Here is a 16864-nt window from a genome sequence, read left to right on the forward strand (position 1 = left end):
GTAAAGCCTTGCATCTTTTCTAATAAAGAGGGAGCAGGGGAAGCTGCAGACCTGAACACCAGACAAATACAGAAACACATCATCAAAAAGCACATTATGCAAAAGACACATGCTTGCAGACAAAGACTTAACACACACTCGTGGATAAGTACACACAGTGATGTGAGAGGAAGGAGAGGAGAGGAAGCAAATCCCTAGAGAGGGTGAAAGAAAGATCATTCAAAGGAGTGAGTGAAGCTTAGCCTGAAGACAGAACATTCAAATGGATATGAGACGGTAAGAGGGTCAGCGGGGACTATCAGGGGAAGGTATGTTCATACTAAGGGAGGTTAACAAGGAGTTTCATCAATTAAAATAAAGTGGGATAGTGAATAACAGGAACATAGAGATGTGGAAAAAGTGCTCTGCTGCTCTTTGAAGTGTCTTTGTTTGTCTTCCTTCTCTGTCGTTTCACAGAACATGGAGTTATATTTGGAGATGTGACCACGTCAGACCTAGACATTTACAACTGGGGCAGGGCTGCTTTAAATGTGATTCATTTGGACAGCTTTGCTTGCGCTGGAAATGCTCCCATTAAGTCTGCATCTTTCTCCGCTAAAGGTAAGCAGCTGGCTCAGGGACGGCCTGAGGAGAGTTGGGTTGTGTTCTCGTCTTACACTTCACAAGTTTACAAGTCTTGCACATAACCGTGGGATAAATGAGCCAGGTACTCCAGCCAAAAGCTGATGAGAAGATGTGTTTTTAAAATGTGCCATGGAGGAGGTCCTGATTAGCAGCTAAACCCAGATACCCTGAACTAAATATCTTGTTCCACTGCCGAATCTGACACCTAATATCACAGATATCTGAGATATTAGGTGTCAGATTTCATGCTTTCTTAACAAGTTAGTTAGTGCCACTAAAAAGCAGAAGGATGACAAATTAGATAATTAGCAAACCATCTTTACATTTGCATCTTCAATTTTTTGTCGAGTTTCTACTCCATGCTAAAAATTATTCCAATATTTATTCTCTTTAAGTTTGTTTTATGGACTCTTTTTTACTCTCTCACTTGCACCTTTATAATTCTATTATCTCTGTCTGGGTTTCAATTACAAAGTGTCCCTGACACAAACCTCAGGGGACCAAGAATAAGGATATTCTGTGCTGAACCTCGATACAGTGGTGCTTAATGCAAATATCAGAATGATAACATATTGACAATATTTATACTCTGATATAATGTTTTTTAGGTTCAGGGCAATACAAAAAACAGAGAAGAAGGTACGCCCGCACACCTTGTATATTTCTGCTTATTTGCACTTCTGGTGAGATGCCAAACCTCATTTCGTTACTCTATACTTGTATATGTGTAATGACAATAAAGTTGAATCTCATCTCATCATCATCTCATATTTCCTGGTGTCGTATTTCAAAGATGATTGTGGTAGATGTATTTCACCTTTGGGACATTTTCAATGTTTGACCACGCCTGCCATAAGAGTACCTATCAGCCTATTGGGGGTTTGATTTATTCATATATGGGTGTGACCACCTTTGTTCAACAATTATCACCTGAAGAAGACCCTCTGGTCTATTACACATCAGTACTTACGCTGTATGCACGGTTAGATGCTAAATTGCAGGAAACACAAACTAAATCTGAGGCTGATGGGAATATCAGTTCAAAGGTCACAATGGTAGTTCTGCAAATAGTTGCTTAGCGACTGAAGTATTGGATCATGTCAAATCTTGACCTTATGACGGCACTATGTCCTGAGTTTAAAATGAGCAAATACAAAGTCAAGACATCACACCCTGAACCATATATGTCAACCCGAGCGTGATGCTCGATTAACTCTCTCCAAAGTCAGGAGCATTAATCCTGAGAGGCGTTAATGTCTGTATAGAATTTAAATGCATTTATCCAGGCCATCCCTAATGTTTTGCCTGCACTGTAGTAGTAAAAACAAGTTTTTAACATATCTATATGGTTCCATCTCGAAAGGTGTCCACATTCTGCCCACTGTCATAAAACATGATTCTGGTTTAAAAGAACTTTGTGCACTCTTCCTTTGAGCTGGAAGGTTTATTATACATTCACTATATGAACCACTGATGATAGAGTGGTGATGGGCAGTCTGTTGAAACACACGACTTTTACCCCAAAGGTTTGTAATTAGTATTTGCAGTCCTAAAGTCGTATGGCAGGCTATGAATTTACTTAGCTGCTAGAAGTTCCACTATATTCCTGAGCTAGTCACTGACTTTCTCCATCAATCATTTGCTTCTGGACTGGACAGTCTTCAAACAGCTGTCTGCTGCAGCAGTAGAGGGTTTATTAGATCCCTGAGTGGGCTGTACAACCAAAACTATCAACAGCTGTGATTTTGATTCCCTTTGTTACTCAGGTGACTTTTGTTTATGTCACATGTTGTGGTATGTTTTAGCGCTGATATGTGGTCGCTTGTCATTGTTGCAAAGCCCCCCAGTAGATGACAAAATGTACAACAAACCCTCACATACACAACAGTCAGAGTTTCACAGATAAACAGAAAGAACAACACAACAGCAGGAAAGATGTTACCAACTGTGACACAATGACAAAAGCCTGAAGATGTTTGACAGGTGGAAGCAGGGAACCAGCAGTGAGGAGAACAGAGGAGGAAGGAGTCTTTCTACCTTATAGGCCACTCGAGGGGGACATTTCTTTCCCAAACCTAGCGGAGGGGACATGTCACGAAGCATCTCGTACATGTCGCGGTAATTCATGCGGCCGCTTCCCGGGGGAAAAGATGGTAGGAGGCCATGAGGAAGGAATGAAGATTTCCCAGATGGAGGAGGTTTGGTGGTAAAGGGATGTGGGAAGTTACATCAAAACGGAAAGTGGTCAAATCCAAAAAGAGAGAATGGGAAGAGAGGAAAACACAGAAATCCTAGTTAATAAGATTTCCAGGATATCATGGTCTGGAATGCCATCCTTGTTGGATTAAAGGATCCAGGGATGGATCCCAGGGGAGGAAACAGGGGGAGGGGGCTCCGGAGGATTCCCTGTGCAGAGATGCTGGGTGGAGGGATCCTGGTGGAAGATAGGCATTAGGGAATGAGAGAGCATTTTATGTTTCAGGCTTACTCCATTGCAAATCGTTCCCTTGAGAAAAAGATATCAATCTCCTGTTGGCTCGGAAAGAGGCTCTGAAGAGTTTGTAACTTGACTGTAACTTAACTAATATTCAAAATATTTAATATTTCTATCACAATTTGATGGGTGGGGCGACAAATATCCTTGCCATTATGACAGGCGCCCCATGGACAGAGGCTCGAGTCCTCATCGGAGCAGCTGTGGGTTCCACAAAAACCACACTGTAATCTGCACTGTCATCACATTTATCTATTTTACTCTCCTTTGTAACATTTAATTTTAGTTTGATTAGTTTTGAATAGTTTTATTGTGGTTTTTATTTGTTGTATTGTGGTTCTATATTCTTTTACTGTGTTTTTATTGCTCATAATTTCTTAATATCTTTTAGTGCTTTTCGTTTCCCATTTAGCATTTTGAATTGCCTCTCCATTTGAAGTGCATGCTTTCCCTAAGCAGCAGCTACAAACCTTTCAGAGACACTTTCAGAGGGGGTGGGGGGGTTATCACAGTCAAGAGAGAGATTTACAGGTGAGTATTCCTTTAAGATGCCCTCTTGTTTCTGCATGCTAAGAGATGTTAGCCGTAACCAAAGTGGAAACAAAGCACACAATGCTCAGTCCATGAATAGAAGCAGGAGAATATCTAAGACATGGCATCTGATGCCTTTTGTTGGATCCTCACTTGTGGCATTGTTTCCTACACTCGCCATGGTTACCTGCCAGCTGGTTAGTAGAGGATCGATGCGTGTTTGTATGCATGTGTGGTGGGGTCATTGTCTACCACCGCAGGGAATGAAAACAGACATTTTACAGTCCAAAACCATCACGGTCCCCTTTGGAAACAAAAAGGACTGTGTGGGAGTGCAAACCTTATAAGCCACCCTGTTAGGGCACTTCTTCCCCAGGCCCAGGGGGGGCGAGATAAAACGCAACAATTTGTACATGTCCTGATAGCAAATCCTCCCGCTGAAAAAGACAAGACATGTTCAACAGGTTAGGCTACAGATCCTTCAAAACATTTATTATCTATTCATAATCTGATAACAGTTAGCTGGAAATTAGCATATAGGTACAAATATTCAAGAAGTACCAGTATACACATCAAAGTTCACTCAGGGCTTATATTCAGTTTGTACCATTCAGGATTTGGGGAATATTTAAGTCAACAGTCATTCTTTTTTTTTTTAAATTATAAACAAATAATGTTTGAAGATCCTCTTGAACCATTGAGTTGCATGCAGAGCTAAAAAAAAATGTTTACAAGCCCTCTTCAAATCTTGAGAATACAATTCATTCAAGAATATTAAATCATGGACTTCCCATTGCTTTACAGTATTTGATCTCGCTGACTGAATTTAATAATTACTCCACTTGTGAGTAACAAATCCAAACAAGACCATTAACGACAAGATTGGCTAGTTCTTTAAAGTTGTTTTTAAAGCCGGACCTGCTGTGTCAGGGTACAAGATACACAGTTGTTGGTGTAATCTCCAGACAAGGTTTCCTGACGCTCTGAACGAGACATTGCAAGAACTTCGCGAGACTTGGCCAGAACCTGAAGTCAGGTCCTCTTTCAAGGACACTCAAAAGTTCACTCAATTTTTCTTGCGACTGTAAAAAGAGCTGGCCAATTGGAGGAACATGGGAAAGAGAAATAAGGAGGATTTTGAGCTACGCATCTTAAAATGCTACTCCAGGTGTCCAGGACTGACATCATAAATGGTGAAAGTGAGTATTATAAATTGTCTGAAGAGGAAACGATGAGCTCTAAATATATACTTGCTGCAACCTGAAAAAAAAGAAAGAATTAAAGCAGGAGAAAATATGCTCTTTATTTCTGAAAGCACTTCCCTGCAGCGATTAATTTAAATTCAAGGATATAAATAATGATTCCTCCCGGGTAATGTCTGCCAGGAACTAGAAATTTCATATTTCTCATCGTGCACCTTTCCTGGAGTCCTAACTCACTGACTGGCTCCCGCAAAGCCTTCTTTCAAACTTAATGAGGCTTGCATAATCTGAGACAGATTACGCCTCACTCTGGCTCTCTCAGAATTTGTATAGTGATTCAGTTCAGTTAAACTGTGTCAGTTTAAGGAGCAGATCGGGCGCTGTCATAGACTTGTATCCCCCAATCGACATATTCGAAAGGTTTCTCTTCACGGACCGCCAAGTGGAATGTTGGATTTACATGCATCAGTCCGACTGACACGGGGCTCGACCACAGCATAAGCCAACTGTGGGCTCCGGTTTAATGTCATTCACCCAAATTCAACGCTGAAATGGGATTTTCCATCACAGAGTCATCCAGCTGGAGCTCAGAAACCCATTGGAGTTTCCTGTTTCCCAATCCACCTCTCTACGAAAAACTAATCCCTTCCTCATTGACATGGAAAGTGGATGACATCCCGGGGGCCAAAACTGTAGCTGCTGTAAGGTCAAAGAACAGCAGGAACACTTACCAGGCAGAAGGGTCGTACTCTGCCCACACGCGGATGAATTCATCAAGGTGATGAGGCCCCAGGATGGAGGCATCTCTGGTCAGATACTCAAAGTTGTCCATGATGACAGCAACAAAGAGGTTCAACATCTAGTGAATGAAAACAAAAGTTAGTAGATTAAATCAACATTTAGTAATAATATATGTTCATAGAACAACAACAAAAATATAAAAAATAAATGTTCCAAAAAATATACTTTCTTTAGATTTAAATAATAGTCAATAGTCAAAATGATTTAGGTGACGAAATGTTTGTAGATCTATTTAAAGGAAAATCTTGGTAGTTTTTGTTAACTTAATGATTTTAAACTCAATTTCCTTTGTAACAGCATTTACTATGATGCTGTTGTTTGCAACAATTGATGCTCATTTATTGAGATAACTGCATTTATTAAATAAATAAATAGTATTAGAATAGAGGTGAGACTTTTCAAACACATTTCAAAATTAAACATTTCCCCTTTACTTGAAGGATTCAGTCACATGAACAGCAGCCCCTTCACCCTTTTCTTTCCATGTATTCTCTCTGTAGCAGGCAGAATCATCTAAGCAGTGCTTTTTTTTTTTTTTTTTTACTAAAAACTGCAAACAGGGTTTCATTAAACCAGAATGGAGCAAACTGTGAGCCTAAGTCAATCTCAATTATACAAGACCAGCAGGTGAATCTGTGTCAGTCAGGAAGATAAGACTCTGCAGAGCAATATCACATTGAAAGGCGTGCAGAGCAGATATCATCACTATTAAAAATGTGAGGTTATTTATATATTTTGTATTTTCTTCATTTTTCCCTGATCATGTCATATTTCTGTATTTCTTCTGGGTCTTACTATTTTAAACTGTATTTAATATTTTCACATTTGATCTTCTCTGTGATTGTTAATGGTTTGTTTGAGTTATCTTGAAATTTTCTATTGTAATCTTTATTTTATTTTTTTACCTTTTGTCATGATGCTTTTGATGTCTTGTGTGAAACACTTTGATTTGTCTTGTTGCTGAAATGTGCTATAGAAATAAACCTGACTTGACCAGAAAAACTGACAACCTTTTGATTCTCGTAGGCTTCAATTCAGGGCATCATGTACTGTATACAAGTGTGAAGAACTTCAAGAAAGTACAAGCGAGTAGGTGCTGGGCTACATGCAGACCTAGGAGACTTCATAGGTCAAGTCAAGTGAGTGTGTGTGTGTCAGTGAGAACAAAGTATGAGAACATCATCGTACTGACCAGGAAGGAGCAGAGGAAGATGAAGGAGACAAAGTAGAAGTAGGCAAAGTCACTACCACACTCTTTTCCCACAGTTCCTGAGAGCGAATCACACCGTCGGTTACTCAGACATGCTAACATGATCTCATGCCACGCCTCTCCTGTTGCACTCCTGAAACACACAGATCACAAGTACACACACAAATACACGCACATGAACCTAAACTGAATGTTAACACTGCTAAACATAATCAGAAACAAGGCTTAGTGTCATCAGTAGGCATTTGATTGTTTTTATATTATTATATAAAATTATCCCTTTATTATTCCCTTTATATTATATATGATTACCGGTATTATAGATAGGATTACCTGAAGAGAAGGGTCAAGGCCTGGAAAAAGGTCTGGAAGTTGTTGTGGTGATAAATTGCTGTGTCCTCATTCAGCTCAATGTTTCCAAACACCTGAGGCAGCAGGAGAGCAGCCGGTGTTTATCACATGCCAAAACTCAAATTTACTACTCTACTCTGCTCTATTGTTATAACGGACTAATGGACTTAACGTGGTACAGAGACAACAACATAGTTCTGCAAAACCCTCAAGTACACAGTTTAACACGGGCTGTGGCTCAGTCTGTAAGGACTTGGGTTAGGAACCAGAGGGTTGCCGATTTAAGTCCAAATCTCGAGTCTGGTAGCTGGAGAGGTGCCTAAGCACTGCTGAGGAGCGCTTAAGCAAGGCACTGAACCCCCTCACAGCTCAGGAGTGCTCGCTGTGTGCAGTCCCCCCCCCCCCCCCCCCTCACTCTGACATCTCTCCATTAGTGCATGTCCATAGGGTCCTGTTTGTGCATGTGTGTGTATTTCAGCCTATGTGTGTGAAGCATGACTCAATAACAGAGTGTAAAAATGTCATTTCCCCTCAGGGGATCAATAAAGTATATCTAATTCTATACCAGTGTCTTATAAAGCCCTGATACTATGTTTTCTAATTCAGCTTTTATAATCTTAGCACATTTTTGCTTTACTAAGCTAGAAACCTTTGTTCACAAGAAATAGTTCCATATTTTTCAAGGGATGCAAGTTATATATCATAATCAATTATATTATCCTGTAACAGTTGTTTCAGTGGATGTTGGTATCAAACCTCCTGTCTGATATGCAGCTATATAATGACTTTCATTGTTATACAGCACGGTGAAGAAAAAGATACTCGAGTCAAAGAGAAGAAGAGCCAGATGATTTGTCCCACAGAACAAACTCTTCACTCACTGTGACATCATGTTGCTTTTGTTGTTGTTATTTTTACAGTTATAAAGAAAAACAGCATGATATCAACTTGAATTGCTTTTCCCACAAATCCATCTGCCTTTTTTTACAGTTGTGCATAATTTTCAGGCTATAAAAAAGCATAACATGCATCCCTATTTTCTCTGTACACATGTGAAGTGGGTAGGGCTCTGCAGGAAATTGTCATGTCACATATGTGCACCAATCAGCATTTAGCAACTTTTGACCATGAATCTGATGACTGCTGTTTGTTTATTAAGCAAACAGCTGCTCTGTTGTTTGTGTGTAGAATGTTATCTCTGTTATAATCACCCAGTTTATGTATATGATTCATCCTGTTTTTATCTTCAACTCCAAGCCAATTACATTTTCATTGATTTTAAATGAAATAAAATGTAGAGAAAGACCAGAAATGAAACACGTATGGATCTTGTGATAACCTACTGTGAGCAAAGTAAAAAAAAAAACAGAGGTCTCTTTTGAAATATTTATCTGCCCCTCAGCATGTCCCTCCTGCTGGCCTATCAACACTGGCTGCTGGACCCAGGAGACCTTTGACAGCAGTCAAATATGTATGTATCAAACATCTTGACCCTATAGAACAACAGCAAGCACTTATTCAGCCCAATGAAATACCTGTATGATACTATGCAACCAGAGGCAATAGCCAAGCAATGCATGTATGGTTTGCAAAGAAATACATGAGAAATATTTTCACTGGGATTTTTCCAGAGGTGGCAATGTTCAAGGCAGAGTTTTGTATCATAATTGAGGACACATCACAGAACAGGTTAGCATAGCTTGGACATGAGTCTGGTTCTGCTCGAGGTTTCTGCAACGTTTTTCCTTGTCACTGTAACTTTGCTAAATGTTGCTATGTGCTGTGCTCATGATGGATAAATGTTTGGTCTTTGTAGATAATATAACAAAGAGAAAGGTCTTTAACCTGCTCTTTTGTAAATTGTATTGAGATAATATTTGTAATGAATTGCTACGATTCAGAAAAAGATTGATTGACTGACGTTATAATGTTATGTGTGTTGTTGAAAAATGTTTTGTGTTACACTGATGTTTCACCCATCTTACTTTTATTGTCCTCCACCCTTATGACTCTCCACTGGAGCAATAACAGTTCCTATGCACTGCTGATAGTTGAGTCCCTTCATTCACCATCACAACATCAACGCACACAAACCTTAAAACTAGATCCTGAAGTATGTATTAAATCAAAAATAGACTTTGAATCATGAATCCAGAATCGTTTTGATTCTAAAATAGATCCTGAATCGAATAGTGACCCCAAGAACCCGAATATCCTCGAATTGTGAGACACCCAAAGATTCCCAGCCCTACTTAAAACACAAATGATAAGATGAAATATGATCATTCTGATGCACACTTTGTGATCATAGATAATGTTGTGTGACACAACCATTGTGACACCAGTGTACTTATAATAACAGTGTAGTAGACACACTAACAAGTGTAAAACAAAACTTTAAAAAGAAGAGTAAAAAGACTGTCAACTCAGCACCATCATTAGTTCATTTAGTGTACTTGTAAAGGTTAAAACAGTCATGTTCAGGGGTACCATGAGAGTGTACAGCAGGAACTTTGGGTTAACCATTCACACTTTGGGGGATCACCTGTCACTAACTGAATAAAACATGGTCATGTGACAACTCACCTGCATTCCAATGATGGCATAAATGAAGAAGAGCATTGCAATGAGCAGGCAGACGTAAGGCAAAGCCTGAAAGCAGAGACATAAACAAAAACAGATCATGTTAGACCAGGTTTCTGCACATGAACTCCTCTCTGTTATACACAGACACTTACATATACCCTAACAAATCCCATTCTCCACACAAGACTAGCTCCCTTGTAAGATTTTACAGTCTTATTTAAAAAGTCCAGAAGCCAACCTGACCTGCAGGATCGATTCTTTTAACCAGCTATTTATATCACTGAGGGGAGGAGGAGAAAATATGTTGTAATTAAATAGCCACCTTTTAACACTCTGCAGATACTGTCCATTTTCATTGGACTTAAAAGCTCTCACCACTGACATTAAACCAGCCATAAATTCCCTCGGCTGCAGCCCAGTGCTCCGCATTTAACTCAACTCGTCCTGGGGGATTTAGAGAGCAAAGCAGCATTGTGTGAAAATCTGAACTGCTGTCTGCCGAGAGCTGCTATGTTTAGTTTAAACAGAAGAAGACTGCAGTGGGTCTCTGCCTGCTTTTTGCTTTTTTATTCCACTGTTTGACTTTTAATCAAACTATAAATCCACCTTTTTGGAATATTTTGCGCTGAATCTCTATTGAATAAATCAACACCTGCACCTCTGAAAACAAATAATTTCATTCATTTCTCCAAAACACTTTTTGTTTGTTGCCAGTGTTAATTAATTATTTTGAAGCTTGCTATGTTAATCAAGTTTAGTTTTATGTTTTACACACACGTTCTGGGGCAAATTGTGGCCACTGTGTGTCCAAACTTACCTTGAAGGACTGAACAAAGGTCCACAGCAGGATGCGGATGGTGTAGCCTTGCCGCAGCAGCTTGATCAGCCGCGCAGCTCTGAAAAGCCTCAGGAAACTCAGGTTGATCATCTTGTCCTGGGAGAGAAAATAGATTCTGTGAGACATCTGAATAAAACAGAGTTAATAGGATTGTTGAAAAAAAAATACCTGACACAATCTTAAAGGCTTACTATGCGACTACAGAGCAGATTTTCAGATAAAACCAAAAGCCCTCTTCCAAGCCCCCAGAACAGAAAGGTCTGGATTATTCGCATTAAAGTCTGTGTTTTCTTTTCACTTTAAAGTTTATCATTTAAATATAGGAATATATAAATATGTAGCTATTCATGCTGTTGCACTCATCTTAGAACAAGGCTTTGTTGCCATTTAAAGACCCTACATTGGCTCTTCATGCAACTTAATTACACTCATGAAAATGTTTCTTTGCAGCGTTAAATTTAACCTTAGCTTTTATGCAGCTAAAATAGCTCATGATGATTGTGTCACAGTTTAATAGGTATTATATCATATCACATAGAGGATTCAGTAGGTGGACTTTGGGAGAGAAGAAAAGACACTGACGGGGGGATTGACATAATCAGCAGCAGACAAGAAAAGCCACTTACCGTCTAGAGGTGTCACATGTGACAGAAGGGGCAGAGTGAGGGCACAGGCGCCAGCAGAGACACAGCAGAAGATGGAAAGAGAAAAAAAAATCAACAGGGGAGGAAAGCCAGAGAGACAAGAGAAAGTAAAAGAAAGCTAATGATCGCAGGAAAAGAAAGTCACACAAATAGAAAGACTCGACTTTGCAACACAGAAAGCGACAATAATGAGCCCCAGCCATCGACACGGTCACATCCTTTTGTCCTTTTCTCAGCTCAGTTGATTTGACAGAGGAAGCTAAACGCTTCTAACTTTAAATGTAGTCTGGCTCCACTTGTAACCCTGTGGCTGCCTTTGGTTTGTGCATTGTTTTCAGTTTTTTTCTCTCAGATTGTTTGCTAAGATTTTGAGTGGACATCAGAGATCTGTGAGAGAGCAGCATGGCATGACATCAACAATTAAATGTTCAAAGACTTCCTCCTGATGAACTAGCATTGAACATTTTCTGACTTTGGGTAGATTACACAAAAAAAAACATTAAATGATCAAAAAAAGTAAACATTTCTAGCAAACCTACACAGTAGTAACTTATATTACTATATACTTTTTTATCAAAAGCATTACATTTGACATTAAGTCCTCATCAAATGAAAAGCAGTCCTGTGTGACATGTGCGTTTATCTGCCAAAAATATTTCAATAAAGCCTTATCCGAGTGTTTTTCCATTAAACCAACTGTATTTTCTCTTCCTGTAAAATGTTTCAAACGTCTGATGTCTCATCCTGACACTCAGGGGCGTTTACTCATTTTTTTCGACCAAAAAGAATCTTAGTCGAAGCTAATGATTCAATAAAAGTCATCCTAAGGGAATGTCCCACTTCTATCTTGTGATTGGTTCTATCCCATTGAAGGTGGGAATAAATACGACACAGCAGTTTGATACTCTCAAAGTTCTGTTTCATGTGGACTTTAAGTCAATTTGCAATAATGGTGCATTGAGTTAGGGTGCAACAAGTATAACAGCTGATGCACTAAAGCCTGATATTCATGTAGTGACACATTACATACAGTCATGCTGGTACAGCATGGCTCTTACCTTAACCTCTGTGACCACGATGTCTGTGATGCTTCCAAGTACAGTCACAAAGTCAAACACATTCCAGGCGGCTTTCAGGTAGTTCTAAAAGACAAAGACGATTGCAGAGTTTTTGTGTTGCTTTTGTTTTCTATGCATATGTCTTCTTGACGTGACTTCGCATTGGTAAAGTATTTGCGGAGCATTTGATGTAGTTGTTTCAGCTTTTGCAGCACTTCTCTCCCCGTTTTGAACATGTTTTTGAATATGCATTTTTCTGAGTTTGCCACACATTTTTCTGAATGCAAATCGTTTCAACCACTGCAGGTCATTGCCCGGGTCGTCGATTTATCTGTAGTTCAAACCCACAGCTTTTTATCCTTCTTACGGTTCAATTATATATATAAAAACGTAAACAGTCATTAAATCACTATAGTGCTATTCAAATTAAATATCTTTGTAAAAAACAAGTTAACAGAAACTATACAGGAGCTAATCTGTGCAAACATTTCTGTAAATTTCAATTGAGCATTTGGTTTGATTTCAAGACATTTGATATGTTGAACTGCAGGTGGACACAAGAAACATTCCCATAGTTTGTAGACAAAATGCTTAAAAAAGGAAAAGAGACAACCAAAACACACCCTCGGGCACATGAATCTATATGTGCATAAACACTGCAGATGCACAAATGCTGACACACTCCCGCGCATAAACTAAATGCTAAGCTGCTGTGTACAGTCTGGATCTCTCCTCAGACTGGTCAATCATCCAGCTCCTGAGGCCCTACAGCTGCAGACTGAAGAGATGCAGCAGCCGAGTGTTTATACCAGCAGATGCGAGCCCATCCGTCTGGGCTTAACAGCTAAACAGGTGGAGGCAAGTGGTGTGTGAGAAAAGCCATTTAATAAATGGGCCTGGTAAATGGAACGGAGCCAGAGATGAAATGCCTCGCTGCAGGCCAGACGGCACGGCACCATGTTGGGGGAGATTTATTCCTCCTGAGCACTCTTCCATTCTTCCCTTCTTTTTGTTACTTGTCTCCCATCCTTGAGCTTCAATTTTAGACTTTAACTCTTCTTTTTGACTGCTTTGTGGCGTGCCATACATTCTCTGCTGTACACTTTTATGTACCTTTACACAAATTAAATCAATAGACATCCTTCCACATTTGTCTAAATCTGACCATGTATTGGCCTCTTGGTTAGAAACACCCTGTAAGTCTGTAAATCCTGACACTAAAAAACAAGAAAAGTCTTGTTAAACATTTACAAGCACATCTTTGAATTAATTGAGCACTACACGCACACTGAGAGCAGTGTGATGAGGAAGCCGCTGTCAGTCTGATTTTTTTTCTGTCTGGTCTGCATATCAAAGGAAAGATTTCCCCTCATTGGTGTAAACAGAATCAATACAACAGTGAATAATTGTCTGGCGTTTGCAGAGTACAGAGCAGCATATGGTCTTCACAGCTCACCAGTGGACCGAAGGCAATAATTTTGAGGATGCACTCCAGTGTGAAGAGGGCTGTGAAGAGGATGTTCAAGTATTTCAGCATGGACTCGTACAGGTCTGGAGCTCCGTAGAACTGAAGACAGAAGGCAAGAACAACACTGCATATTAATAAGGTGAAAGATATTCAAAATAAACACAATATGTATGAAATAGCTGCATTCTTTAGCCCATTTATTTCACATTTAGCCTCTTCCATCACGAGTAGATGTGATAGCTTTACCATACTGAACACTTAAGAGTGTAAATGCAGCTAAAAAGCAAGGCCGGCAGGTTATATTTGATTGCTCGTATGAGCTCCAGCACGATGGCTAAAAGGTGAACAGGCTTTTGTAAATCCCAGTTATGCATATATTTTTATCCTCTCCACTGCCGATAGGAACTGTGAGTTCCCACAGTGGAAATGGCAGGTGATTAAGAACAAAATGATCCGTCCTTGTATGTGTTCACGTAACACCTCAGATGCAATAACATGGTACTATAACTTCTGGCCACTGAAAGCAGAACTGAACTCACTGAACAGCATCCGTGTAGACACAGGAAGAAGGAACTTTTTTCATGTATTAAGTATTAAATTAAATGGAAGTCTAGCCATGTCGCTCTTGGTAATTAATGGTTTATTTTTGTTTCATTACACTGCTCTGACATTAAGTCTGAAACATAGACTGTATAAATAATGGACATAGCCTTTAGTTTGGCATACTGGCTGCTGCGATATTGTTTTTCTGGAGACAGGAGGGATCATATTAGGACTAGAGGTTGGTGATGGAGAATTATCAAAGCTATACAATCTCCACTCCTGGCTAATTCATTAGCTGCAGAATGACCTATAATAATAAACTTTCAGACCAGAGTTTATTAATCACATTAAAGATGTTAAGAGAGCTCATTGAACAGCAAACTTACCAACCGCTCACCCAAATCTCAGCGGGGGATGAACGACACATAATGAGTAACTTAAAATAACACGTCTCCTCGTCACTACTGTCTCTCTGTGGGGAACAGCCAACAATAATCCTGACTCATGTGCACTGGCTGACAGATAAATAACTGTACGATGAACACAGAATGAGCTAACAAGCCAGGTATAGTGACCACAGTAAACCTGAGAAAATATCAAAACAAATAAGTTTCATTCCACTTGAAAACTGAGGCACATAATTATGTACGGCCAGTCAGTGCTGTCAAAGCAAGTCTTGGCTTAAATTATGTTATGTTCCTCATTAAATGTATACAAAAGCTTTTCAACTGTCTCTTTTCATACATTGTGGTCAGAATCTGACAAGGATAGTAACGTTAGAAATATTGAATTATGTAAATGAAACCACAAAGAGCTCTTCTCTGGCACCAGCTGGCATTATTACACAAACAGGCAGTTTAATAACTCAGAGATTTTCTCTTTGGAGCACATGAATACAGGAACACGAGCACTCTTCTCTGATAGCAGAAAGCACTGTTTGGTGACACAGGGGCGTGCTGGTGGTGGTGATTCACTTTTAATTGTCAATCATGTCTCAAGGCTAGACCAGTGTTGTCTCCGGAATTGTATCTCTGCCTTGAGATCTAAATTATTTATTGGTGCAGATTCATGGGAGAAGCTTCTGAAATTGGCTTTAATCTTTCAGCAGTTTGCTGTTAGTGAGAACTGCAGAAGTATCACTGAGCAAAAAAAGCTTTTCTTTTTTTCTCTTGCTGTGAGAGGATATGGCACTTTGCCTCATTAGCAGGAAGAATCACTGACCTTCATCATCAGCACGACTGTGTTGAGGGCGATTAGAGTCATAATGGCGTACTCAAAGGGAGGCGACACCACAAACTTCCACATCTTGTACTGGAAGGACTGCTTGTTCTCTGGCATGTATCTCGTTAGCGGCTTAGCGTTGATGGCAAAGTCAATACAAGCCCTCTGTGAGACGAAAAGACAAAACAAAAACAGACATTGCATGGATCCTCTCTGTTACAACTTCACACCTTTTCATCATAATGGGGAGAAAAGGGCTGGAGAAAGACAGCTGGCTCGCCACAAGAGGATTTTCTTAATATTGAAAGATGAGACTACAAATTGGAGCTCTCTGATATCTAGCCAATACTTTACAAAATCGGCTCGATTCTAACTAAGTCTCTATGAAGTGGAGATGAAGAGAGTTGAGAAAACACCCCCCCTCGTCTTCTTTTTAAGAACTTTGTTCTGTCATGTTGGATCTAATGTGTCTTGCAGTGATGTTACAAAGTGGATCAGCATGTGCTATGCTTACTTAATGAATTAAACATTTGTGATAACAGAGACACTTTCAGAAACTAGTGTCCCTGCAGAAACAATCAGTATGTGTTATTGTAGCATGGAGGGGAGGGGGTCATTATTTTTCAGGAGAAAAAACAAGAAATTGCATCATTTTCACCACTCTCAAACCTCATTTTTCTCCAGGCTGCACTCCGACATGGCCTTGTCTCCCTGCTCCTGGAAGGTGATGATGATTAAAGCCACAAAAATGTTGACAAAGAAGAAGGGGAACACCACGAAGTAGACCACATAGAAGATTGAGGTCTCCATGCGGAAGCCTGGGTTGGGGCCCTGGTCCTCGTAGGTGGCGTCCACAGAGTGCTTCAGGACCCTTTTTGGAGGAAAAGAAGGCTTTGTCACTATTTAAACAAATCCCCAAACATATATAGCATATAATAATCATTTTTATTTCCCTGAGATGACTTCTATCCAAAGAGAATTGTCAAATCAGCACACCTCTAACTTTCTACAATTCTACAATAATTCTACAATTCACTTAGCAGACGCTTTTATCCAAAGCGACGTACATCAGAGAGTAAGTACAACACAAGCAAGGATCTAGAAAAAAAGAGAACAATGTCAGTAAGAGGAAACGATCAGCTTTGAGTCTGATTGGACACACAGGTGCTGACAGGAAGTGACCAGAGGCAAAGCACAACATTGAGGGCAGTTCTTGAGCGCTCTAATCAGTATAGAAACCATCTTATAAGTCATCGTTATCAAACAAAAACCATCGTCATTACCATCATCATC

The 16864-nt window shown here is 39.7% G+C and overlaps 1 protein-coding gene across 1 annotated transcript in view; it reads right to left on the reverse strand.

The window, feature by feature from the left end:
* The window catches only part of cacna1bb (calcium channel, voltage-dependent, N type, alpha 1B subunit, b), a 157221-nt gene that overhangs the window by 17408 nt on the left and 122949 nt on the right, over positions 1–16864 (reverse strand). The window contains exons 28-37 of the mRNA XM_065965499.1: positions 16241–16442; positions 15572–15736; positions 13796–13906; positions 12340–12423; positions 10617–10733; positions 9800–9865; positions 7196–7287; positions 6845–6995; positions 5583–5710; positions 2662–2758 (exon numbers count right to left, since the gene is read on the reverse strand). Of these exons, the coding sequence (XP_065821571.1) occupies positions 2662–2758; positions 5583–5710; positions 6845–6995; positions 7196–7287; positions 9800–9865; positions 10617–10733; positions 12340–12423; positions 13796–13906; positions 15572–15736; positions 16241–16442 (1213 nt within the window). The remainder of the gene's footprint in view (positions 1–2661; positions 2759–5582; positions 5711–6844; positions 6996–7195; positions 7288–9799; positions 9866–10616; positions 10734–12339; positions 12424–13795; positions 13907–15571; positions 15737–16240; positions 16443–16864) is intronic.

This window comes from Labrus bergylta, chromosome 17 (genome assembly GCF_963930695.1).
Source record: "Labrus bergylta chromosome 17, fLabBer1.1, whole genome shotgun sequence".
In the NCBI taxonomy this organism is placed as follows: domain Eukaryota; kingdom Metazoa; phylum Chordata; class Actinopteri; order Labriformes; family Labridae; genus Labrus; species Labrus bergylta.